The sequence below is a fragment of the Candida orthopsilosis genome (assembly GCF_000315875.1).
Source record: "Candida orthopsilosis Co 90-125, chromosome 6 draft sequence".
NCBI lineage: Eukaryota > Fungi > Ascomycota > Pichiomycetes > Serinales > Debaryomycetaceae > Lodderomyces > Lodderomyces orthopsilosis.
The window spans coordinates 197,735-223,088 of NC_018300.1; the positions used below are offsets into that span (position 1 = coordinate 197,735).

Consider the following 25,354-nt stretch of genomic DNA (forward strand, 5'->3'; position numbering starts at 1 on the left):
TATGAAAAACCTTGGCTGTTTTGCAAATACAGAGACCATAAGTACTTCTATTAATAAAAGGTATCATTAACATGCATTGAACTTTAAGAAAAGTTCTGAATGCACTAAAAACTAAATATTTTCTACGCATAGACAATTGAGGAAATATAGCAAGTTTTTCAATCATAGCATATTGCTGTTGCTCAAATGTGACGTATTAATCTGAAACACTGTATTCATAGCAACCTTCTCTTGCATCTGAACTCCAACCCCCTTTTTAAATTTCTGCTGCTCATTCTACGTCATCAACCGTACTTCCAATCTCCACATTTCACAAAGGAATAAAAGGAAATTTAAACCAACCAATCGTATAACGTGGATTTGCTATTTGCTATGTGCTATCGGCTTTTGTGACTTTGAACAAAAAAGCAAAAAATAAAATATTATTCACTTGTTGCAAGATCTACCAATATGGAAATAGACATCATCCAGGCAATTACACACATTTTTACGTTACACATAGTACATAATACATATACGAGATGAAACAGATGCACAACAGAAAAAGTGAGTTACAAATACAAGGCACAATAAAACAATACACAATCAAGCAGTGAGGAAAACGTTTGTTGTAAAAAGTGGGCCCACTTTTTGCTTAAAAGAGGATCTAGAAATACACAAAGGAGAACAATAAGACCTGTAAGTGATACAGTGATAGCAATTGTTTTATTCAAAAGTTCGGTGCTGTATCGTGCGTGTTCGTCATTTTTTTTTTCTGCCCTAAAAATTGGCATCAGCGTGCGGCATTGTATCTCGATGCATCATTATCAAGGCAGGGTGCGAAAAAGCATGGTATTGCATTGCATGCGCCTCGTTAGCCGTCGGGAAAAATAAAAGACCAAAGGAATCTCAAAATCGCACCAACAGGTTTATTGTCCATGATTTGCTCATACTGATCCCTATACCAGCACACGAACGATTGCTCTTCTCAATTACAGTAATAATGATGATACTTGATACGAAAAGATTTTCTATAATAAAACACACATACACATAAAATGAAAAATAACTAAAAATTAATAAAAACATATTCTTTTGTAACACATTATTTGTAATTGTTCACGCTCCGAAAAGCGATTAAATCTCCTTCTCCAATGAACCTTGCAATCTACTCAGCAGTAATCTTCCTTACACCATTGTTCTCCTCGCCACTTGACGATGATGAATGCGAATTCTTCTCCTCTCGAATCAGCGACGACATGTAAAGTGGTTGTCTAGATTCAAACTTGGTACCATCTGTTCCACTTGGTGCCGCGGGAAGCGTAGGTGTACCTGAAGATGGCGTTCGTACAGTAGTTGGTGATGTTGATCTAGATCTGGCCATTGCATGAGCAACAGCTTGTGAAAGTTTAGGCAATGCTTTGGCATTGGCTGAATCATCAAGCATTGACGTAACACTAACTTTTTTATTTGGTTGTGGTTTGGTTATTGCTCCACTATTTTCATGATGATGGCTCTTGGATAATGGTGAACTTGATCTTGGATTGTGGGTTGCTCCGTGTCCATATATGGGTGTGGTTGGTCTCAGCAGCAGTGAATGTTTCAATCTTGCTGATGAAACCTGTGGTGCCACTGAAACTCCTCCTTCTCCTTCTCTTTCTCCTTCTTCTGATATAGTAGTGGCAGCTGCATTGCTTGAATCAACATGTCCTGGTGATTGTGGAGTAACTGGTCTCACTTTTCCTTCATCAGCAACCACTTCATGTGGTGCAATCGAAATTGAACTCTTTGTGCCAAATGATATCGACCCACCAAAAGATGATGTGCGTTGGAAAGGATACGAAAAAGATGATTGTGTTGATGATATCGACGATGACTTGTTGGAGAAAATCAGCATTGTTGAATGAGATCCAATTGAACCTGAACCGCTATTACCAGCATTGCCTAATCCTGATATGCTACCTGGTGCACTATTTGTGCCACCACCAACCCCACTAAAGGACTCACTAATTGAACTTACCGTATCACGCTTGTTCATTGCATGGAGCTCAAATACTGAAGGACGTAATCTATCTTGGAATGAACTTGAGATAGAAGGAATCTTTGTAGGTGGTGGTAGTCCCATCTTTGCACTTGAACTTCCACCAGAAGCAGATCCCGGTAGTGAACGTGCTTGTAATTGTGAATGCGCTTGCAATTCAGATCCCGGTTGATTCTCTGATGCTGGTCTCGCACCTCCAATTGGCGTCAACGGTAAAGAGTAAGATGAGGTGCTTCCTCTACCAACACCATCGGTTGGTCCTGCTGATGAAGATGACAATGGATGAGGGGTTGTTGTTGCAGCAGCGCCACCGCCAATACCAGCCACACTTGAACTCAAGGGAGTGTCACCAGTTTGATTATTATTACTAGTGACACTATTTCTATGAGGAATAGGTGCAACAATTGGTGTAATTGTAGAAGCTGAAGATTCTTTTCTAGCCAGTGGCGAACACAATATTGTTGATTGTGATGAAATACTCGAATTAGCAAGTAATGAACTTGGACGATGAATAGATGAAGGTGGTGGCAATGTCACTGATTGTCGTGAATTTATCGTGTTTGATGATATGCTTCTTTGGACAGATAATCGATTACCGATGGCCGATGATGGTGAAATACCTCTGGTGTTAGCTAAACCCCCAATTGGTGGCGTTACTGATGCTCCCATTGGAAGTGGTGGTGCTGAAGTTAGTGGATCGCATAATAGCGATGGGTTTCTTTGTCGTGATCCGTGGTGGTCATCCCATACCTTTCTGAATTGAAGATTAGGTGCAAATTGTTCCACTGGTGGAGTTTGACGGTCAAATTCAGACTCAGGTTTAGGTGCTTGCTTAGTTTGAGGTGATGTGGAATGTGGTTGCCACAGCAGCTCCTTCGGATATTCCGATGAAAATTCCTTCATCTCTCGTCTCGTGTTTGGAGAAGCATCGTGCTGATTTACATTGGAGCTTGTAATTGGGGTGTTGGATTCCTGGTATAGTTGTTGTTGTTGTTGTTGTTGTTGTTGTTGCTGGTATTGAACAGTTTGTGGTTGTACTTGTTCTGGAGGATAAGCAAACGAAGAATACCTCTGTGAATGTGAGCGTTTTGAGGATGACGAAGATGACGATGGAGGAGGTGTTCTTGCTGCTGTTCCTTGATCCTGTAGCTTATATTGTAGATTGAATCCTTGGTTTGATATTGGCTGTCCAGAGTACTGACGCTGTGTGGGTGGCGGAGGAGGCTGCGGTTGCTGGGGCTGTTGTAGTTGCGGTTGTAAATGTTGCGATTGTATTTGAGCTGGTGCTTGTACCGGATTAAAGTAAACGTAGGGTTGTTGTTGCTGCTGTGGTTGTTGACCTTGGTAATAAAAATAATTCTGATGTGGTATCGGATGAAATTTTTGTGAATTTGGATCGTATATAGCCGTCTGTTGAGGTTGTTGATTTGGAATGTATGCTCCGTTGCTGTGAAAAGCTTGATTCGGATAAACAGGGTTTTCTTGTAGATGAAGAGGAAATAGATGTTGTTGAAGCTGTTGTGGCTGTTGTGGATGATGCATGGATTGTTGTTGAAGCTGTTGGTGGTATTGCTCCGGTAGATGTGGCTGCTGCTGTGGCTGGTGCTGTTGCTCTGATAGACTGTCTCCTCGTTGATATTGTCTCTCGTTGCTATAACTATTATTTCTCGAATTACTGTTTGAACTCGACCTTCGTTTGATATATACCAACGAACTTTCATCCCCCTTTCTAAACTTGCCACTCAGATGTTTAAATTCCCAAATTGGTGGGACATCTTTATCAATCAAGTCTGTGTTGGTTGAGTTATCACCGACAAAATATCCACCTGGATTTGCTCCATGCTCTAAAGGTCCATTATTATTTAAACCAGCTATATTCATAGGATTATATTTAAGTTGATTTTGCAACTGTTGCTGATGATGATGATGAGCATCACTCACCTTATGGAAACCATACATGTGCAACTGACGAACAAAACTGGCTACATTACCGTGTTTGAAATATCGAGTTAAACAATCAGCAAACTCTTTGCCTGGGTATAATGCAAACGTGTTGTTTTCAGGGTTGTTATTACTCCACCATATGAGATTATCTAGACTTGGGTCACTCAACATGGTATACAACTTGTGAACAAATGCATTCTTCTTGACACGGGCCTCGCCTTGACTCTTCTTCGACATATTTGGTTATTCTATTGTACTCTATTTGTCTTCGGATATATCGCACTACCTGATCGGATGCTTAGGTGACCTACTTGTTGGTCCAAAGATAAGTTAAGATTGTTGATGTAAAACTGAGGGATTATATTCCGTCCCCACAGGTATAATTGTGCTTCTGAAAAGAGTGAGTATTCTGTCTCACTATCTCTTGATTTTGGTCACTTTGCTTTCACTCTCTCACTCTGAGTCTTTCACACAGACATATATACACTGTTGCTTGGTATAGCTCTGTAGTTTGGTGTTGTTCGTTGTTGTAGTTACTTGAAAAAGGTTATATTTGTATTCTCTTTATATTGAAACTCTCTGTACGAAATTTTTTCTTCTTCTTCTTCTTCTTCTTCTTCTTCTTTTGGGAATTTAATTTTTATTTTTCAATATTTTATATTTTATATTTTATATTTTAAATTTTATATATTTCAATTCACACAAAGAACAAAATATTAACTCAACACAACCATCAAATAAACAAAGATAATGTGTATATGTATATCTGTGTGTATATATTTGAAGATCGAATATTTCTTCCACTGTATGTGTACGCCTGTATAAAGTAAGGGAAAATGTTTGTTCTTTACATCAAATTTACATTACAATGCTTTGCTTTGCTTGTGGCTTTTTTACTTCTTGTCTTACAACATATGATTTACTCCAATTCTTTTAGTTTCCCTATCTTGCTAGATGTGTAGTAGCCATGTGCATATATATCTTTAGTAATATGTGGCTTCTTGTGGTATGCAGAGCTTCATTTTGAGTTGTATGATATGTATGCATAATTTCTTATTCTGTGGACTTTGAGATGAACAACAATAGAAGAATATGTAAGAAAATAAAAATTTCTTTTTTTTTCTCTTTTTCTTCCTTTGCATAAACACAATAAAGACAATGTAATAAGGATATATTAAACACCGAAGCATAAGGAACAAGAAAATAGATGAAGGACGATAACACCTCTACCTAATTAAGGAATGAGGAGCAGCGTAGCCCATTCTCGTGTCGTTTTCAAACTTATCACCAAAGACAACAGAATAAGTAAGACACCGAGTTTTTGGCTTGGTCTTTGTGTTTTGTGGTTTTGTGTGCTAAAAATATAAAAATGTGATGACGTATGTGATGGGCAAAAACAAAAGAACAAAAAACGACAAAAAAATACGACACCATAGTGACCAAGGAATCTTGAATAATCAAGACGTCCTGAACCTCTATTGGAAATGAGCTTTGTCTTTAATTCTACTTCCTCCTTCCAAGAACGAGCAAAATACAAAACTGAGTTCTTTGTCGTTTATCCCTATTATTAGGGGATACTCGAGTTTTCAATTCTGTACGTTTGATCATTTTAGCGTTCGGGCGTTTCTCTTACCACTTGTGTGTGTGTTAACTGGTCCTATTATGTTTTTTTTGTGTGCCCTATCTTTTCATAAAAATATTGTTCTCCATATGGCTGGTGCTCAGCTTTTGTTCTTTCTTCTTTTCTTCAAAAAGAAAATTGATTCTTTTTCCCTTGTTCAAAATGACGTTTAATTCATCTTTTTTTAGTTTTAGTTAAGTCTAATTGTTTGGATGCACATGTAACGTAATTAGTCTTTGCTTTGTTTAGCTCAACTTAATTCTGATTAGTTTCTGTTTTAAGTCTTGTTCTTTGATTGCTATGAAAATCCAACTTTGTGCAAAGGTTTTGTATACTGTGCACTAAAACAGTACAAAAAGTAGATGGTTTGTTTGTGCTTTGTGTAAACCACACTGAGAGTCTAGGACGAGAACACAGAATCTCTCTCTTTCTTTGCATTCTTTATCTCCTCTCCATTCTTCAGATTGTTTGTTAATGGATTTTCGTCTTTTTTGTACCATCGACCCCTAAACTAACAAGCTTTGTTGCGAAAGACTTTTTGTCTTCTGTGTAAACCAAACTGGCGGATTTAAACCTCTTCTAAATCATTTCTAATACACATTCACATATTATGATTGATTGAACTCCGACCCGAATTCGTGCCAGATATGGATTACTTCTTTATAAAGCAATTACCCAAAGTGTAATTAAAGTTTAAGCTTCCCTTTCAAGATACATAATACCAATATCATCAATATGGAAGGAAATATCGCTACCTTATTTCGAATGAAGTCTTACGTTGCACACTTACCAAATTAAAGAAAGTTGTATTTTAATTATGTCCGCTTCTCTGCAATGAGACGAAAAAAATAGAAGGAAAATTTGATAAAAGGAATCTAGATTCCAATGCCATCATACAGATTACTTATTGTATCTGCAGAGCGGGTTTCTTTTTTAAGTTTTATTTTTTTATTCCCTTGGAAGAGACAATAAAGACAAAACTAATGTATGATCTAAAGTTTAGTTTAATTTTGTCTCGCATTCCGAACAAGATTTGAATCTTGAAACAATTCAGTTGAAGTCAATGAAAAGCACTATGGGTGATAAAGGACAGTACCTTTTGCTAATCATTAATCTTTCCCCACATTTTGATCACACGCAGATCGCAGCAACTACGTCTAATATTCTTGGACTCTGGTTTTAACTACTTAAGCGATCGGAAGCAATCAAGTAAGTAAAAGTACCGCAACTTAAAAGCTGCATGACCTATTGATTCTGCTTTGCGTTGCACATTTGTAGCCTCTCACTGTGAACGTACTTGTCTAGTGTCCTAAGTGAGTCACCATGAACGCTTCTAAAACTCCAATAGGGAAGTGTTGCCAATTTTTTTTCTGTATACGTTTCACAAACGACTTAGTAATACACTATAGCTTTGCCCAAAAGCCAACGTAAAGATTTCTTCAAATACTGCTGTATTGCACGAGATTTGAACCTCATTTTCAGTGTTGACTAAAGATGTGTCGATACTAATTGTATTCAATTTTGGCAACACAACTGGTTGTTAAAAAGGACATTAGGTTTTTCAGAGACAAACACGGAAAAACAAAAACCAAGACACTTCTCATAACCGTCGCATTTTTCCAGCACGAGAAAGATCTGTTTGTGTATACGCATACATACAATCGACCTCTATTGTTTTACCTCTTCTTTTATTCATCCATTCGGGTACTATTTCTTATTTGACTTTGAGATGTACAATTACCAAAACTCTTATTTCGTGAACAATAGTTATTGTGAACTGCCGCCTTACCAGCTTTTTCTCGTTCACAGTTCGTCTAATTTCTTTTCTTTTCTTTTTGGTATTTGTGTATCCATTGTTCTAACGTGAAGCGGGGTCCCCCAAATAAAAGAATAAATAACATTTTTGCCGTAATCGACATCCTTGTGTATTTTGTATACAGAACATTATTGGACACGGTTTTGAGCCCTTGTTTGATGCGGTATTTCTAATTACAGACTTGGTTGATTTACAGTTTGTACCTTATGTGTTTATCGGTCTTTTTAGATTGTGCACATTTCGCATATGTTTGATGTCGCGATGCTATAAAAAGTATCATTTTCTTAGTTCAGATGCAAGATCTTCTTCTTAATCTAACTCGCTATGAGTAATCACTTCCAGCGATGTGAATAAAGCTTTCTAGTTTATATTGCGTTTACGAGAATTACCCTAATTTCAAAAGATGGGATTGCCCCAACAATCAATAAATCTACAACATTCTTACTCATCTAACATTTCATTAAACTAATATACAGTCCATCTAAAAAGAGCATCCCTTCCATAGATCACCCCTTATCCCCTTTCATTTCGTTTCAACAAGGATTTACCACTCAACATATCCTCAACTTCAATTATATTCTTCCAATGTACCGTCTTACCTTTCCTCAATTTGACATCAGCTTCAAAATCATAAAGCTTCTTAACACTGGTGAATTGCAATGCGGCCCCCTGGATACCAATAACAACTTGTGAATGTTTAGGACTGAAATCAATATCATAACCTTCTTCATCATCATCATTGTCATCATTGTCTTCTTTGTCCATTATAATATCGGCATTGTCAACACAGCGGTTATATTGTTCAAGAAATTCAATAGCTTTCAACGAAAATTGTACCGCATATACACGGTCAGCGGCTGATGGGGTATAGCCTTGTTGGACATGACCTGGTACTGCAGTACGTGTTTCGAATCTGCTTTTAGCATTCTCCTTAATGATATCGGCAATCAATTCTGTAGTATAGACACTTGACGCTTGTTCATTACGAACAATCAACTTACCGTTGTGATCCTCACCTCTATCGCTTTGGAATACTTTGAATAAAAGATTAATATCACGTTGCAATTCTTTTAACGTAATTTTGGCTTCAGGTGTATAGGTGGCTAAAGCACCAGTGATTAATCCACAGTAGGCGGCAACAAAACCAGAGTGACCACCTTGTACTTCAACAACAAATACTCTTCTACGACTAGATGATGCTGATTGTTGAACTGCATCACAATATGTAACCAACTCATTCATACACGTGTCTGAACCCAAGGAGTATTCAGTTCCAGGTACATTGTTTGAAACTGTTGCTGGAATGACAACCATTGGGATTTTAAAAATTGGATAGTTGTCTCTTTGATCATGCAACTCATGTAATGAAGTAAAAGCTTCAAAGCCACCAATGATCAATAGCCCTTGAATATTGTATTTCTGCAAATAAAAGGCAACCTCACCAAAGTTTTGTGATGGCAATGAACGATTGGTACCAATTTCACTACCACCTCTACTGTGCCAACCCTCAACATCTAACCAGCTCAATTTCCTCAACTGACCTTTGACCAAACCTGAAAACCCATTGGTTACAGCATACAATGTGTGTCCTCTGGAAATACTTTGCAAAGCTATGGCCCTGGTAGCTGCGTTTAATCCTGCCGATGCAGCACCAACATGTACGACAGCAATATTCAATCTCCTATCTTCTGCCAATTGCTTCGATCCATCATCATATTTCGTAATCGATTGGAAATACTTGTACGATTCGGCAAAATTCACATCTCTCAAACTCATTGCTTTATCAAAATCCTTGTTTTCAATAGCAGAGGCAACTGCCTTGGTTTTCTTAACTGCATCCACCAACGGATAACGTACAAGTTTATGTCTCAAAACACCAATCATTGGTGAAGGAGTATCTGGAGTCATTTCCAACCCCGCCTTGACTGCTTCGACACCTTGCAAAGTAGCCAATCTTCTGTCGCTTGCAACTGCAGTACCTCCTCTTTGCACGTGTCCTAAGATAGTTATTCTGGTATCCAAACCAATCTCCACTAACACCTGCTTAACTTGTTCTGATGTAATTGGATTCAACTCATCATCAATTGCTCCTTCAGCGACGATCACGGTAGTTTTTCTTCTACCATATTCTCTATGTCTGGCACAAATATCTTTCAAATTCTGTTTCCACTCCCCAGCTTTTGGTGGGCGTTCAGGGATGAAAACGTAATCGGCACCAGTAGCCATACCTGACAAAAGAGCCAACCAACCACAATGTCTACCCATTACCTCAACAACAAAAGCTCTTGAGTGTGAGGAAGCCGTTGCGTCAATGTAATCCACCATCTCGGTAATTCTCTCTAACGCGGAATAGGCTCCAATTGTGACATCAGTTCCTGACATATCGTTATCTATGGACCCAACTAAACCAACAATAGTAAGATGCTGATATGGTTTGACTTGCTCGGTGGTCAATTTTCCTGTCTTGACCAACTCATCAACTAATGAGGGCCATTCGCTTCTAAATAAATCGGCTCCCGTCAAGGAACCATCACCACCAATGACAACCAATGCATCAATACCATTGATCACCATATTGTGAGCAGCTTGTAATCTACCTTCACGTTCTCTAAACTCTTTGCATCTAGCTGTACCAATAGCTGTACCACCAAGAGACAAATACGAACGTACATCGGACCAGTCCATCTTTTTTAACAAGTCGCCACCTTTAACTAAACCCTCATATCCCTCATACACTGCATATACGTCACATCCATAGTAAATACCAGCACGTACAACGGCTCTTACTGCAGGGTTCATTCCCGGAGCATCACCGCCCGAAGTCATAACTGCAATCTTTTTCTTTTTACCGCCTTCAATGAAGGCTTCTTCTTGGTCGATAACTAAATCAATCTCCGATTTGAGTTGTTTCTTGTGCCTGTTTTTCAAAATCGTAGCCTCGGTTTCTCTAATGTACTCTTGTGGCGAGTGATATTGCTTCAGATCTAACACATTCTTGGTGTTTGAAAATTGCAAATAATTTCCCAATGGGTCTTTGACACGGAATACATGATCATTAACTCTTTCAACTTCAACATTGGCATCTTTCAATAATTTTTCCACTTGCTTCAAGTCTGTACTGAAAAAGATGAATCTTTTCACAGTTGATTTCAATTGTTTTTCATTGGACAATCTGATCTTGATGACCGTAGTATCAGTCAATCTTTCACCATCGTCACCGGTGTAAACCTTCATTTCTTGCCATGGACGCAAGTTCCCATTGTTATCCAATTCTTGTAAAGGGTACGACTCAAGCCATACTTCCCTCAAGGAGTCTTTAGATACTCCAAGTTGCATTTGTGGTTTATATGCTCCAGAAGCTCCATCTGTAGTCACCCTTGAAAAGTTTTTGGTTAATCTAAAGCCCAAGTTGGAGTAGAATTTGTACAGTTGCAAAAACTTGCCCTGGTCGGATGTGATGAAGGAGACGTAACTTAAACGCTGTATGTTTTCAACATCCGGCATGTTTGATAATCGAAGTGCTATATTCAATTGGTTGGTTTAGGTGTTAATGGTCTGAGTAAATTGAGTTGCACTTCAACAAGGGTAATATCAATTGGTATAAAAGCAATGATTAAAGATCATTTATTCGGACCACAGATGGTTCATTATTGCGCATACATTTTTTTATCGGAAAGCATTCTGTACACAATACACGACTATACAATTTCGGAGCCAAGATTACCGAGCTACCAACCCCGTTTTTTGCACAAAAAAAGAATTATCAGACAACATTTATAACGACGTAAGGAGCAAAACAAGTCCAGTGAATATGATGGTTAAAACCGGGATTGCAAATTCGTTAGCAACACCTGATCTGAAACGTTGCCCATGTGTACCAGTTTTGTGGTTAGGATGGTAATGATAATGTTGTTCTTCGGGGAATTGGATAAATTCAGTTTGCACTGTTGTTGTTGTAGATATAATGGTCCAGGTGGGTTTGGTAAGCTCGGTGGTAGTTGGAGGCTTTTTTGGCATTGTAGGTTTGACAAGCTTCTCTATTTTGGTGGGCTTTGCATTAGCTGGCTTAGTCTTCACTGTGTTAACCTTGTTTACCTTATCCTTCTCTGGCTTGGTCGTCTCTGGCTTAACCTTGTTTGGTTTAATCTTCTCGGACTTCGCATGTGCGGTAGGTTTGGCAACCATTTTGCTATTATGGATGAGTGTTGTAAAATGGTACTCTGTTGACATCATTGAGGTGGTTGCAAACCACGACTCGCTAATTAGTTCTGAGCTGGCCACAGTAGATTTTGTAGCTGGTACAAGATCTATTCTGCCCTTACCCACCACCTTTTTGTATATAGATTGATTCACAGGCAATGTAGGGAACACAAAGTCAATTGGGGTCTTCTCACGATAAACAGGTTCATATTGCGTATCCATTTCGTCAGTGATTGATGCACAACCGGTCAATTCAGTCAGAGTGGCTAACCACGTGGGCGACCAAGCACGCTCGTGAGATGCTGTCCAGTCTCCGTGCCTTTCTCTTGGCACTGTTAAGTCGTCCGTATAATCAGGTGGGGTTCTAAGTAGCCCTGTCTTTTCCTCATCATCAATACCTCTTGTTTTGAAAATTTCTCCATTTTTGGCAACCAAGTCCAACCACGAACCATTTGGCAACCATCCGTAGGAATACGATTGCCCCGATGAATAATCACTAACCACTAAGTTCTTAATATTCATGGTAAAAGGACCATCCTGGTAGTTGGTGAGACCTTTGCTCCAAGCAATTGTCCCTTCATTTTCTGTATCCTCTCCTGCCCATAAACTGATCTTGATCGCCATTGGAGATGTGGGAAATCCTTGCCTGTTTCCCCGACGCAATTGACGCACAGGTTGATCATCCAAGCACCATACTATCTTACTTGGGGTCCATTTGACGCCATACTTGTAATACTCCTTCAATGGACTTATTTGCAATTTATGGTACCTTTCTCTATCATAAGTTGTAACGTTTCCCTTGATAAAGTAATTTGTTTGATAATTAAATGGATCACCACCCAATATTTCAGCAATGTCAATCTCATCTAAATCATCACTCTGTAAGTAAAGGGAACTAACAATACCACTACCAAATGCACCCTTAATCTCGGCCTCAACTTTACCATACATAATATAAAAGCTAGACGTTAAGGCCGGATTTTCAAACTTATTCTTAATTGTTAACTCCATCCCATCTTCTCCAAAATCTATGCCCTTCTTACTACTTGTGATTGAAAAATAATTGGTTCCCTTTGAAAATGAATCAAAAATTGATGTTCCCAAGGCCTCGTTGTTGACTAAACAAAACTTGTCAGCATTTGGATTGCATTTTAAGGGGCAATTATAATCTGACGACGAATCGTCATTGAAACCATCACCAAAATCATCAATCAGCATATTCAGCAGCTGGTCATTACCACTGACCTTGCCTTCGTCGTCAATTTCAATCTGAAGGGACCTTGTGAAAAGTAAGTAATAGACCACGAGTAATCTAAATGAATACATGAAGTTGGATGAAGACAAAAGGATGCCTTTCCATACCACACACCGGGATCATTCCAATTACTTATACGTTGCCTTCGCCATCGTAAACGCCATCGTAAAATGAGGACCTACAAGATGGCACATTTACTATAGAAAGGACCCAGTTGCAACAGATCAAAAAAGTTCAAATTGGGACAACACAAAATAAACGCGTCTCTATTATTGTTTCCGCATAACAATTTTCTTCCATCTGCACTCATAGATTGCCTAAAACATCCCAATGTACACAGAAGTGCATAGGGTTCTCCTCACCTATATTAGATCTGTTAAGTCGATTAGGTTACAAGACCTTCTTGATGCATTTGTCTTGATCTGTCACCGATTGAGTGTCGAAGAGGAACCAACACTAAATTTACTCAACAAGTATATTGCTGATATCAATATTCAAATATCACAACAGGGGTTCAAGATAGATCGAAAGAACGATGAAGTTGATGGAACATTGCACTTTATCTTTATTAATACCATAGTTGATGATATAATGAAGGAAAGCTCGTTGTACACGACAACGGAACTTGTTTCAATAAAGGGAATAATTGAAGATATAATTGAGGCCCCGGATTTTGCATTTTCGACAATCAGAACCACGGCACAGCAGATTATACATGCTCACCAGAATAAAGATTTGAAAGAGGCCGCTGCTTTTGTCGATAGATTGATAGACGATGGATGGTTTGACGCAACTTTGAACGATCATTTGATATTATCAGTGAAAAGTCTATGTGAATTAAAACAATACTTGATTGATGGATACGGACCAGGAGAGGGTGACGAAGATGGAAAGCTACTCATTTGTCGTCAATGTAAGGAGATTGTTACTATGGGGCTATTTACACCAGAAAAGGATGCCTTTCATGGCAAATGTTATGAAGTATATTGCAGAAACAATGGTGTACTTAATAGAGAGCCAAGCTTAAAGAGAGTAGGGCCCAACCCTTCCATTCTATAAGACACATCTACTCGTCAAAACCATCCAAATACTGTGCCTCCACTTCATCAAGCACATCCCAGTACCATTCTTCAATAACTTGCTCCTCATATCGATCATTTAAAGGCTTCACTGGTTCCGGTGGAGGAAATTCAAATTCAGGACCTGCATTCAATCGTACTGCACCATTTTGAAATGTTGAGAGCATGGGATAGTAACCTAATGTGTTATCATCGGTGTTTCGATACCCAGAGTTTTGCAGCTGCTGGACATTTGGCTCAAGATTGAGATCTTCTCTTTCTTCGATGTTGGTTGGTAAGAATGAATATAGATTATCAATGCATGCATCTTGTTCCACGCCGTTTTTGAAAATCCTTATCTTGGAGTTTGCAATTACTGGTATGTTTTTCGTTTTATCATCCATTTCAATGACGGCTTTTTCACCAAATACAGTAATTGGATTTAGCAAATGATCCATTGTTTTTGTCCTTGTATACTCATATTGGTCGTAGTAAAGAGCACCTTTCGACTTTGTCGGAATTTGATCACGAACGATATTGTCATGAGCAATAAATATCTCATTCTCCTCAACATTTTTCTGCTTCCATTTGGATTTCCTCTTTTTGGACTTGTGTTCGGTTGACATTTCTTCTCTTTTGTTCTCCACAAACTTCTGTACCTCACGTTTATGGTCTTTCAATGATGGAAGCTCAACCAAGAACCCAATAACATCCCCCATAGTGAACCCGTCTTTAACACAAACATTTTTCCTTCGACTAATAAACATTAAATCTCCATCAATATCCCGTATACCGTATCCATATGCGTCGTACCCTACTGGTGCTTCCAAGCTAGCTTCTTTTCTTGCAAGCCCCACCCTCACATGACTATTTTCATCAGCATTAAGTATTCTAAATTCAAAGTAGTATGAACCTTCCCTAATCCCCACATTGCTTCTAGCTGATCTCCATCCTTGAGCTTGTGTAACAGACATCGAATCTTTGTCGAACAACATCCCCGATGATCGATCAAATAAACTGACACATGCTTGATATGGTGGTAAATCAGTAGTTGAGTAAAAATTTGAGGTGAATATGGGATTTGGACGGCATAATTTGTACTTGAATCCACGTCTATTGACAGGCAAGTCCTCAACTTGAAAATAGCTGATACCGTTTATAGTGCACACTTCAGTCGGTACGGGTAAAGCTGGTGGAGGTATATCCAGTAATTTGAATGGCATTGGTCGTAATCGCGGTTGAATGATTACATTGTGTTGTTTTTGTGTATATTGAGATGGTTGCAGATGGGGATGAGACTCGCTCGGCCTTGTAGCATTATCACCGTCCTCAATAGCCTGAACTTGTGGTTCAACTGATGGCTCTTCAGAAAATCCTTGTCTCATAGAGGAAAGTCAGTGAAAGATTAATGTTTACGAATTTTTTGTGAGAAATATTGCGCCCAGGGTTAAATAAGAAGAGATCGGTGCAAACACATCAGAAATTAATGCGTGTACTTAGAGAACGCTAAAGCTATAAAAGTTATAGGTTTAAGGAGAAGCTTATATTAGCAATTACAAAATTGAGATTCAAAGGAAAACAGACAAGTCCAGCATCAATTTTATCTTACCACCATCTCTTTTCCGTCTTGATCTTTTCTTTACTCCTATTTGTGGCCCTTCCCGTGTCATGTAACAATGCTTGACTCTTAACTAACACTTTACCATCCTCATTTTCAATTACACTCTCCAATAAAATATGCCTCTTGTCGTTTTCTTCACCAGGCTTCGTCTTTGTCTTTATAATTAAAAACTGATTAGCAAAAGTTGGGCGCTTATAATTGATAGTCAAATTCTCCACCTTGAAATCATCCTTTAGATTTGACGTTGTGTCCTTGCACAAAGAAGCATTTCTCTTGAATGTTTCGTTTAACAATGTAGCAATGATACCCCCATGAACTATAAATGGATATCCGCATAATCTATAGCCAGCATGTATGATCGATACACCTTCATCAGTTTCAATATTGTGGAATGTAACTGGTTTGATCAAGATTCCACCCGGTTTGCTCAAAGTTCCATTTGTTAATGTAGGTTCATGGTATTCATTTTGAGTTTTTATAGACAAATCCTGATTATCCAAAACATTTCTATCAAGATTTTCCCAACTCAGCAATTTGAACCATTGATGATTGTTTTTCGGATGGGCCAATTTCTGGTAAATTGGCAAATTCTTCAACTTGTATTCCAATTGCAAGGCCTGTATGTTGACCAGCGTTTGTTTCTCGTCAATTGCCGTATATTTCTCATAGATATTAAACAATGTCTCATTATATGATAAGTACCCCCCAAGTAAGAAGAAAGCAGCTGTTGTTTTCCAATTGATCCATTTGCGATTGGGTGGGGATCTTGGTAAATGGTCAAAAGGTGAGTCGCCAGCTGTTCTAGTTGCTAAGTTCCGTCTTTGAATGAACAATTTGATCGAACGTTTACAAGTTGTTGCTGTGTTAGAGAGTCTTGGTATTGGCATGTGAAGTAAAGTGGTATTTGATTGATGACACTTTAAGTAACAATTTTGAAGTTTGGTTCCTTTTTTTTTGTATTCTCCAGCAACCACAATTTGATCTCTGTAGATTTAACAACCAAAAAAAATGAACACCTCTTCGTGATTCCCGAGACTGCTAAATAACTTATACAACAAAGAAGTCAAGGAAACCAAAGCCCGATGGACATGGCATATGATGTGAATAATTCATAAAAATCTAAAAAAATGGACGAGATAAGAATCGAACTCATGACCTTTCCCATGCTAAGGGAACGCGCTACCAACTACGCCACACGCCCGTTTTGTTGGAAGATTCTAATCTAGGTTTAACGTACATACTTATAAGGGATCTCATTTCATAGTGTCTTTACCTCTGAACCCGCTTCAAAATTCATTTGGTGGTTTCATGTAAGTGGTATGACAATTTTTTAAGCTTTAATGCTATGTTTCTAGCTTCATAAGTCTTTTTAAAGTCAGTTTGATGAATTTTTATATTTTTGCAATGAAATTGGGCAAGAAAATTGTTCAAAAATATAGTTTACTAATTCGATTTCTCGGACCAAAATTTTATGACCACTAATTACTCACTCAACAGTATCGTAGTTGTAATTGAAATTTTTTGGTTAATGCTAGGGATCTGCATCTATGAGGAATTCTGTGGTTGCAAAAAGAGGTAGCGCTTTAATTTTCCTTATAAATTCAACCACCATTCACGATTTGTACACAGTAGACATTATATTAATTGTGTTCCATATTCATTCCACATTAACTCTGGACCAACTTGCGATTAGATTAGTATATTCTAGTAGCTTCATGTTCATTACATCCCCGACCTTATAAACTGCAGAAATGGAGGTGTTTTCAATGAATGTTTACTCAAAATAGTTCAGAAGTGTACCATGTAAAAAAGTGACCGACAATATAAAGATATGTAATTTGGTAGCAAAAGGGGAACACATCACATAGTACATAGCCCTTATCGAGCTAGCCACGCTTTTACAGGCAGAGTCTCAAGCTACGATTCAATCAACATGTTCGCATACCGACAGCGCCATTAACTCTGTTCAGGATACACAAACCATCAGCTGAAGGAAACATTTATAACGGGATTATACTAGTTTTTATCTGAAAGAAATTATATGTGCGCATTCTATACGGTTTCAAGTTGCACACTGAAAGATCCTCTATCCAACGTGAGAAAAATTGGGTATTTGGGATTTTTCCAATAAAGCATTCAATTTTGATCCTTCTACTTGCGAATTAAAGATTTTTCTGATCAATTGAAAATTTTTTCTTGGAACCAACTCAAAAATTCAAGGGGGAACAAAAATAGGGCATAACTTGCATCATAGATTCATACACTACATATACTACGAATGAGCTTACGAAAGGAATCACTCGGTAAAGAGTCTTTTCTCTTTTGCCTTGTGTGTCATGTATGCAATTAAAGGTCATCTACGAACAATAATTTCTAAGCCTTTAATAAAGAAAACAATAACTCGGAGATTGTTGGGCCCACATAAAGGGTTTTGTACCTCCTAGCAAGTACATTACAACAATTGACCCACTACTATTCCTCATTCGCGTAATTAGACGCTCTTTTAAGCTATGCCACGTTACGTTTCTATGTAATTTTTTATAAGCATACTGATAATATTGATCTTTGGTTTGCGACAGGGTGTTCGTATTTTCCCTCTCTCCAAATGTGTGTTTGATTGTTTGTGTGTATGTGTTATTTTTAGATCCTTTACAATTTTAGTTTGGTTTTGTTAATATCATTGTTTACAAAAATAGATGACTATTAAATTGTGCACTAAAGGAAGGACAAAAAGAGAGAGTTAGGGTTAGAGTTAGGGGATTAAGGATCAAATAAAGTCTAGGCTTACTTGGCCAAAGACTATGCACACCTACCCCCTGCCATACCGAGACCTAAGCTTCACATACCAACGATCTGGTACACAATACATAACTAACAGAGGAAGATCTCTTGTAGATGTAGCATAAGACGAATCTCTATGTTCAAAATGTAAGTACACCAAGCATTGTTTTTGTAGATGTTTGGGGTTGTGTGTCCTTTGCCATTTGTACTTTTGGAAAGCAAAGGAAGACAAAAAAAGAAAAGAAAAAATTCAACAACGAATTAAAAAAAAAACGGAGAGTGAAGGAGACACAACACAACTGAAAGAATTTTTGCCATTCCCTTTTTCTACCAATTACGACTCATCCTTGACCACTAGAAGTTATTACTCACCCACCGTACCACTATCATACCCATATCGGCACACATTCCCTTCTTGCAACACACCCGCCCCTACTCAATTGACTCGTATCCCATTTAGTCATTCCTTGTATATTGGTGGCAGAGTCAAATCGCACATACACATACACATAATAACAATAGCATTTCCACATACACTCCTTCTTAAGTATACCCAGACTCATTCAATCTTATAGTCAATCATGAATTCATCACAAAACAATTCAGGGGATCTCCCCACTAGAGTATCCAGCAGGAAAGGAAAAAACTTGCATGTGGCACATAGACGCTCTCCTTCCGAATTAACCACTTTGATGGTTGAGCAATATAACTTACAACGTCAATTGGATCAGGTTCAAGCACAGCAAAGACAAATTTTGGAACAACAACAGCAACAACAACAACAACAATACTTGCAACCACAATTTGAGTATCCACCACTGTCATCCTCCTCTCATTCCGATTTCCTGCATTCTTCACAACAATCCAACCACAACAATAATCGTGGTTCACATTCCAGATCGTCCTCAATCACCAACAACAACTACAACAACACTCATAGAAGGACAGGCTCTGCAAGTGGCACTGCCCATGGGCATACGAGAAGACACTCCTTGGCGCTTAATGAAGCCATTGCTGCTGCTGATCAACAGAGGACCAGTAGACTTAGCTCGAGCCCACTGCATGGCGAGGCAGCTGATGACCAAAAAATTGGATCATTTAAATTTCCACCAGAGAATAACGATCCGTCGAGTCCAAGTAATGCAATTCATGACCGTTCAAGATCACTGGCATATGGTCAGCAGTCATTCAAATTTCCTGCGACTCCATCTCAAGAAGTAACAAGTGGTAATAACAGCTTGTTACCCCCAACTCCAAATTTCAGCATTACTCAATCTCCAGAACGTGGTGGAGGCAGCCACAATAGAAAACCCTCACACTACAGAACCGCATCACGTAACTCCGAGGGTATAAATCAAAACTGGAGGCACCAAAACATTCATTTGACACCGCAATCTGGCTCGCATCACAGACAATCATCGGGATTGGAACCACCACCAGGATTTGTTCCCGGTCACAGGCCCCGTCAAAGCTCCTATGGCGGAGGAAATTCGGTATCATCTATTTCACAGTTTTTGCCGAATAATGGTGCTGGAGGCCAGGGAGGACAAGGAGGACAAAATACAAGCAACGGTCGTAAATCACTTTTCGCTCCTTACTTGCCACAATCATCTCTTCCTGAATTGATCAACGAGGGCCGCTTGGTAACTGGGACTTTAAGAGTTAACAAGAAAAATAGGTCAGATGCATATGTCTCCACTGATGGATTGTTAGATGCCGACATTTTTATTTGTGGGTCTAAGGATCGTAATCGTGCATTGGAAGGGGATTTAGTTGCTGTCGAGTTATTGGTTGTTGATGAAGTTTGGGAGTCAAAGAAGGAGAAGGAGGAAAAGAAGAGAAGGAAAGACCACAATACTAGACCATTGAATGATGATATCCATAATGACGCCACATCAGCACCTACAACCGCAGCAGCAGCAGGTTCTAGTACAGAGGGTAAAGAAGAAAAGGGCGAGGAAAACTCTTTGGGAAGAAGAGGCTCACTTAAACAAAGACCAACAATGAAAAAGAATGATGATGTCGAGGTGGAGGGACAGTCGTTGCTTTTAGTCGAAGAGGAGGAAATAAATGACGAGGTTAAGCCTTTATACGCAGGACATGTTGTGGCTGTTGTTGACAGAATTCCTGGCCAATTATTTGCAGGTACATTGGGCTTGTTGAGACCAGCACAAGCCGCACAAGCTGCCAGAGACAAGAAGTCTGGGAATGAACCATCGGTTCAAACACCCAAGGCACCAAAGATTGTATGGTTTAAGCCTACCGATAAGAAAGTTCCATTGATTGCTATTCCTACCGAACAAGCTCCATCTGATTTTGTAAGCAACCATGAAAAGTATGCCGATCAATTGTTTGTTGCTTCAATAAAGAGATGGCCCATTACATCGTTGCATCCTTTTGGAACTTTAGTATCCAGATTGGGAAAGATTGACAGTCCTGAGATTGAAGTGGATTCTATTTTGAGAGACAACAATTTCCTTTGTGACGAATACCCTAATGACACTCTTGACGATGAGGAACTACTCAATACCTTCGATTTGCCATCAGTTGAACCGGAATTGGAAAATCCAAACAGAACTGAGTATTTGAATGATTATATTATTGCATTTTCACCTAATGGTGAGTTTGTTGATCATGCGTTGCATGTGAAGAGATTATCCAATACAAAGATTGAGTTGGGATTCCATGTATCAGATGTGTCATACTTTGTTAAACCAGGGTCGACATTGGACCGTAAGTCGAAAAAGAGATCATCATCGGTTTTCCTTCCTCAGAAAGTCGTCGATTTATACCCTCAACAAGTCAACAAACTAATCTCGTTCAAAGAAAATGTGAAGAACTTGGCATTGTCTGTTGTTTTTGAAATCGACACCACCAACTTTGAGGTTGAAGATTTATTCATTCACGAGTCAGTGATTGTCCCCAAACAAATTGTCAATTACGACTTTTTCGATAAAATTTTGGAAAACAAACCGGTGGACACAATTTCATCCGCAACTTCCGACTACATCAGAACTTTTAGTTTAATTGCGAAGGAGTTCCGTCGCCATCGTTTGGCAAATAGGAGCTTGGGTATTACTCCAAACTTGACTTTGCTTGACCAGTTGGATGACGAAAAGATTGCATTGAGTTTGAATATTTTTGATGATAGTTTGGCTCGTGATGTTGTTTCAGAAATTGCATTGAAAGTGAACTCTGCAATTGCTGCCAAAGTCCAAGTCGGATTAGGTAACAAGGCATTTTTGCGTCGTCAAAGCTTGCCCACATTACAGAAAATAGAGACGTTTGTACGTAAGGCAACTAATTTGGGATTCAAAATTGATACTACAGATGCAGCTACTTTGCAGAATTCATTGTTGAAGATTGAAGATCCTGTCAAGAGACAATGTGTTGAGATTTTATTGTACAAGTGTATGGCTCCCGGGAAAAATTATGTTGCTGGTAAGCAAGATCCCGATAGTTATGGTCATTACTACTACAACTTACCCTTGTATACGCACTTTACCGCTCCCTTGAGACGTTATGCCGATTTGGTTGTTCACAGGCAATTGAAAGCAGTATTGCGCAAAGAAGACGAAGAGAAGGACGTGGACTCATTAAAGGCTTTAGCTGATTATTGCAATTTTAAAAAGGATTGTGCTGCTAATGCTCAAGAGCAAGCAATTCATCTCTTATTATCGCAAACCATCAATGAATTGAGTGAGAGCGCCGGGCAATTATTGTGCATGGGAACTGTTGTACAAGTTTACGAGTCTTCATTTGACGTATTTATCCCCGAATTTGGTATCGAAAAGAGAGTTCACGGAGATCAGTTGCCCCTTGCCAAGGCAGAATTTGACAAGACTAATAGAATTTTGGAACTTTTTTGGGAAAATGGTGTTGATTCAGCAACTTACATTCCTCCTGATGAAACAACTTCATTGTCTTATAGAAACTCAATCAAGAACAAGTACAGAGCTTCGTCAACACAAGCGGCCAAAATTCAAAACAAGGCTATTTTGGAGAAAAAGGAGTCTAATGAAGACTCAATTGTGGAGAAATTGCGCAAGATGAACTTGGAGCCTCCAAAGTTGACGTTGCCTCCATTGAAAAAGACTAAAGAGGTGGTGGATGAGGACGTTACCAGATCAATGCCAAGCTCGCCAACACAATCTCACATCCCTCAAAATGTGAGAACCAACTCTTCTTCCCTCATTGAGGAGTCTGAAGGGTCAAGTGCTGCCGGTTTGGCGCCATATTTGCAAAACCTTGAAACCAGAATTGAAGGTGATTCCCATATTCAAGTTGTTAGAGAATTGACAGAAGTTCCAGTGTTGTTGAGAGCAGAAATTGGTATGACATTGCCATGCTTGACTGTTCGTGTTTTGAATCCATTTACGTAGTTATGTATATAAAGAAGAAATAATTTCGGTTTAGTCTGTTTTTCAATGCTTTGTAGGATTGAGTAATAAATTACCAGAAAAAAAAATAAATTGGTAAAAAGAAAAGAAAAAATTGGCCAAAAGCCGTTTTTGACTTCTGTACTCTGTTCTTGACTCATAAAGAATATCTCATTGGTGGAGCATTATGTCGGAGCATAAGGACAATGAGAATCACAATCTCAAGAGGGAACATGAATCTGTTAACGGTACCCACTCTCCTAGACCTGTTGTCCAACCAAAGAGATCTAAACTCATTACATCATCACATTTCGATCTTAACTCACCACTACAAACTAGACCAGCATCACCTTTGATCCTTAACCCACCAATAGACTCAGATGGTTTATCATGGCCATCACATGGCGCCAGGTCGCGTATCGATCAAACTCCAGAAGAAGCAGCTGAACGGGAAAAGCGTATTGCTGATGCTGTGCGTACAATCTTGACGGAATTAGGTGAGGATACAAATCGTGAAGGGATTTTAGAAACGCCTGAAAGATATGCTCGTGCCATGTTGTTTTTCACTAAAGGTTACGAGGATAATATTCGTGATGTGATTAAACATGCAGTTTTTGAGGAAAACCATGATGAAATGGTGATTGTTAGAGATATTGAAATATACTCTCTTTGTGAACATCATTTGGTTCCATTTTTTGGTAAAGTACATATTGGTTATATTCCCAACAAGCGGGTCTTGGGGTTGAGTAAATTGGCGAGATTAGCTGAAATGTATGCAAGAAGATTTCAGGTTCAAGAAAGATTGACTAAACAGATTGCCATGGCGTTGAGTGAGATTTTGAAACCTCGAGGTGTAGCTGTAGTTATGGAAGCTACACATATGTGTATGGTGAGTCGTGGTGTACAAAAGACTGGCAGTTCAACTACTACAAGTTGTATGCTTGGATGTTTTAGAGATCACCAAAAGACCAGAGAAGAATTTTTGACCTTATTAGGAAGAAAGTAAGAATAGTGGACACTTTATATCAGATTTAGTTCAACACAAATAGTCCTGGGGTGGGCCTGGGATGGGCCAAGAACGTGGAGGAGGTGCTTCTTTTTTTTATTTTAACGACTAACGATAATTCAACTTATACAGACTTGAGTACTGCCTATAAAACCATAGTTTTTGCTATGTCTTACACAAATTCATTTGATTAGCCTTGCTGCATGTAGAACAAGTTTATCGTCACCGTATTGTCCAACCACTTGGATACCTATACCGTTGAAGGGCACAGAAATTGCTGGCAAGCCAGCAAGTGAGATGGGCACTGTAAAAATGTCATTGATGTATTCATTGATTAAATTCTCCGCGTTCTTTGTAGTGCTCTCTTTCACCGAAGGAGCGATGTCCATTGCTGTTGGTGATATGATCAAATCACAGCCGTCTTCATTATAAAGGTCTTGAAGAAGAGGGTGCTTCATTTTGAATACGGACGATAATTCTCTAGTCAACTTTTCGCGTAGCTCAGTGGCTTTTGCATAATGATCGCCCGACTCAGAGCTTAGTGTGTAGTTTCCCAATAGTATTCTTCTTCGTACTTCCGGACCAAAAGATTCTGTCCTGTTTTTAAATACCAATTCCATTGGATTGTCATTGACATTCAATGGCTTTGACGTGTAGCCGTATCTAGTTCCATCATATCTGGCCAAATTAGAAGCAGCTTCCGATGTAGCGATGGTATAATAAACAGGCAACGCTTTTCTTATTGCTTTAGCTGAAATGAATTTCACTCTATGTCCAAGATCAATGAGACCTTCCAACACCTCGATCCATTTTGATCGAACTTGCTCTGAAACTTCTTCAAACAAGAAATTCAGTGGTACCCCAAATGTCAATTGTGAAAATTCTTGAGTAGTTTGCATACTATTTCTTACCGACTCAGGGAGTGAGGTTGGATCGTTTTGGTCTTCGACATTCAACACATCATATACCTTCTCCACTAGGTCAATGTTGTTACTAATAATACCCACTGTATCTAGCGTTTGTGCATACGATATCACACCCCATCGAGAAATACGCCCATACGTCGGTTTGAAACCAAATACATTACAGTAGCTAGCGGGTAATCTGATTGATCCACCGGTATCAGTTCCAATGGAAAAACTGGCAATATTTCCTGCAACAGCTGCCGCAGAGCCACCCGAAGAGCCACCGGGAACAGCTTGTTCATTGAAAGGATTAACGACCGCCCCATAGTACGAGTTTAGATTAGATGACCCCATTCCAAATTCATCTAAATTGGCCTTACCAATACATGTAGCTCCATTATCAGATAGTAGCTTAGCAACAGTAGCATCAAACGGTGACTGATAATTGTATAATGCGTGAGAGGCTGCTGTGGTGAGGAAATCCTTGGTCACGATGTTATCTTTCAATGCGTAGGTTGTATTCGAAAGAGGACCATTGTATCCTGCAATTGTACATTTCGTAATGATACTGTTGAAAGAATCACTACGCGTAGAGTAGTTTCGAAGCTGATTGAATTGTCGTACCATTGGGGGGAGGAATAATGAAGTGTGGATGTCTCTATCTTCAACGCAATTATTACACAGATTCAATCAAACCGAACGATGAAAAATAGTTAAAAAAAAAAATTGTGAGCTGAGTCATCCACAC

The 25,354-nt window shown here is 38.9% G+C and overlaps 9 protein-coding genes and 1 non-coding gene across 10 annotated transcripts; 3 read left to right on the plus strand and 7 right to left on the minus strand. All coding sequences in view use genetic code 12, as the record gives it.

Moving 5' to 3' along the window:
* Positions 1–1,147: 1,147 nt before the first annotated feature.
* On the minus strand, positions 1,148–4,201 carry CORT_0F01150 (Sfl2 probable transcription factor; the record flags this gene model as incomplete). The annotated part of the gene is made up of 1 exon (XM_003870423.1): positions 1,148–4,201. One exon carries the CDS (start codon positions 4,199–4,201, stop codon positions 1,148–1,150), a length of 3,054 nt encoding a protein of 1,017 aa, XP_003870472.1.
* A 3,713-nt stretch (positions 4,202–7,914) lies between these two features.
* CORT_0F01160 (Pfk1 phosphofructokinase alpha subinit) lies at positions 7,915–10,905 on the minus strand (the record flags this gene model as incomplete). Its single annotated transcript, XM_003870424.1, has 1 exon — positions 7,915–10,905. One exon carries the CDS (start codon positions 10,903–10,905, stop codon positions 7,915–7,917), a length of 2,991 nt encoding a protein of 996 aa, XP_003870473.1.
* A 270-nt stretch (positions 10,906–11,175) lies between these two features.
* Positions 11,176–12,927, minus strand: CORT_0F01170 (Crh12 cell wall protein; the record flags this gene model as incomplete). Its single annotated transcript, XM_003870425.1, has 1 exon — positions 11,176–12,927. One exon carries the CDS (start codon positions 12,925–12,927, stop codon positions 11,176–11,178), a length of 1,752 nt encoding a protein of 583 aa, XP_003870474.1.
* A 259-nt stretch (positions 12,928–13,186) lies between these two features.
* On the plus strand, positions 13,187–13,915 carry CORT_0F01180 (hypothetical protein; the record flags this gene model as incomplete). Its single annotated transcript, XM_003870426.1, has 1 exon — positions 13,187–13,915. The coding sequence occupies one exon, from the start codon at positions 13,187–13,189 to the stop codon at positions 13,913–13,915; it is 729 nt and encodes a 242-aa protein (XP_003870475.1).
* A 7-nt stretch (positions 13,916–13,922) lies between these two features.
* Positions 13,923–15,299, minus strand: CORT_0F01190 (Ash2 protein; the record flags this gene model as incomplete). Its single annotated transcript, XM_003870427.1, has 1 exon — positions 13,923–15,299. The coding sequence occupies one exon, from the start codon at positions 15,297–15,299 to the stop codon at positions 13,923–13,925; it is 1,377 nt and encodes a 458-aa protein (XP_003870476.1).
* Positions 15,300–15,519: 220 nt separating this feature from the next.
* On the minus strand, positions 15,520–16,422 carry CORT_0F01200 (Fmp10 protein; the record flags this gene model as incomplete). Its single annotated transcript, XM_003870428.1, has 1 exon — positions 15,520–16,422. One exon carries the CDS (start codon positions 16,420–16,422, stop codon positions 15,520–15,522), a length of 903 nt encoding a protein of 300 aa, XP_003870477.1.
* A 241-nt stretch (positions 16,423–16,663) lies between these two features.
* CORT_0_Ala(AGC)_78 lies at positions 16,664–16,736 on the minus strand. The gene has a single exon. It is a non-coding gene (tRNA).
* Positions 16,737–18,897: 2,161 nt separating this feature from the next.
* On the plus strand, positions 18,898–22,698 carry CORT_0F01210 (Ssd1 protein; the record flags this gene model as incomplete). Its single annotated transcript, XM_003870429.1, has 1 exon — positions 18,898–22,698. The coding sequence occupies one exon, from the start codon at positions 18,898–18,900 to the stop codon at positions 22,696–22,698; it is 3,801 nt and encodes a 1,266-aa protein (XP_003870478.1).
* A 184-nt stretch (positions 22,699–22,882) lies between these two features.
* Positions 22,883–23,701, plus strand: CORT_0F01220 (Fol2 protein; the record flags this gene model as incomplete). The annotated part of the gene is made up of 1 exon (XM_003870430.1): positions 22,883–23,701. One exon carries the CDS (start codon positions 22,883–22,885, stop codon positions 23,699–23,701), a length of 819 nt encoding a protein of 272 aa, XP_003870479.1.
* Positions 23,702–23,883: 182 nt separating this feature from the next.
* On the minus strand, positions 23,884–25,233 carry CORT_0F01230 (Her2 protein; the record flags this gene model as incomplete). Its single annotated transcript, XM_003870431.1, has 1 exon — positions 23,884–25,233. The coding sequence occupies one exon, from the start codon at positions 25,231–25,233 to the stop codon at positions 23,884–23,886; it is 1,350 nt and encodes a 449-aa protein (XP_003870480.1).
* Between the last annotated feature and the right edge of the window lie 121 nt (positions 25,234–25,354).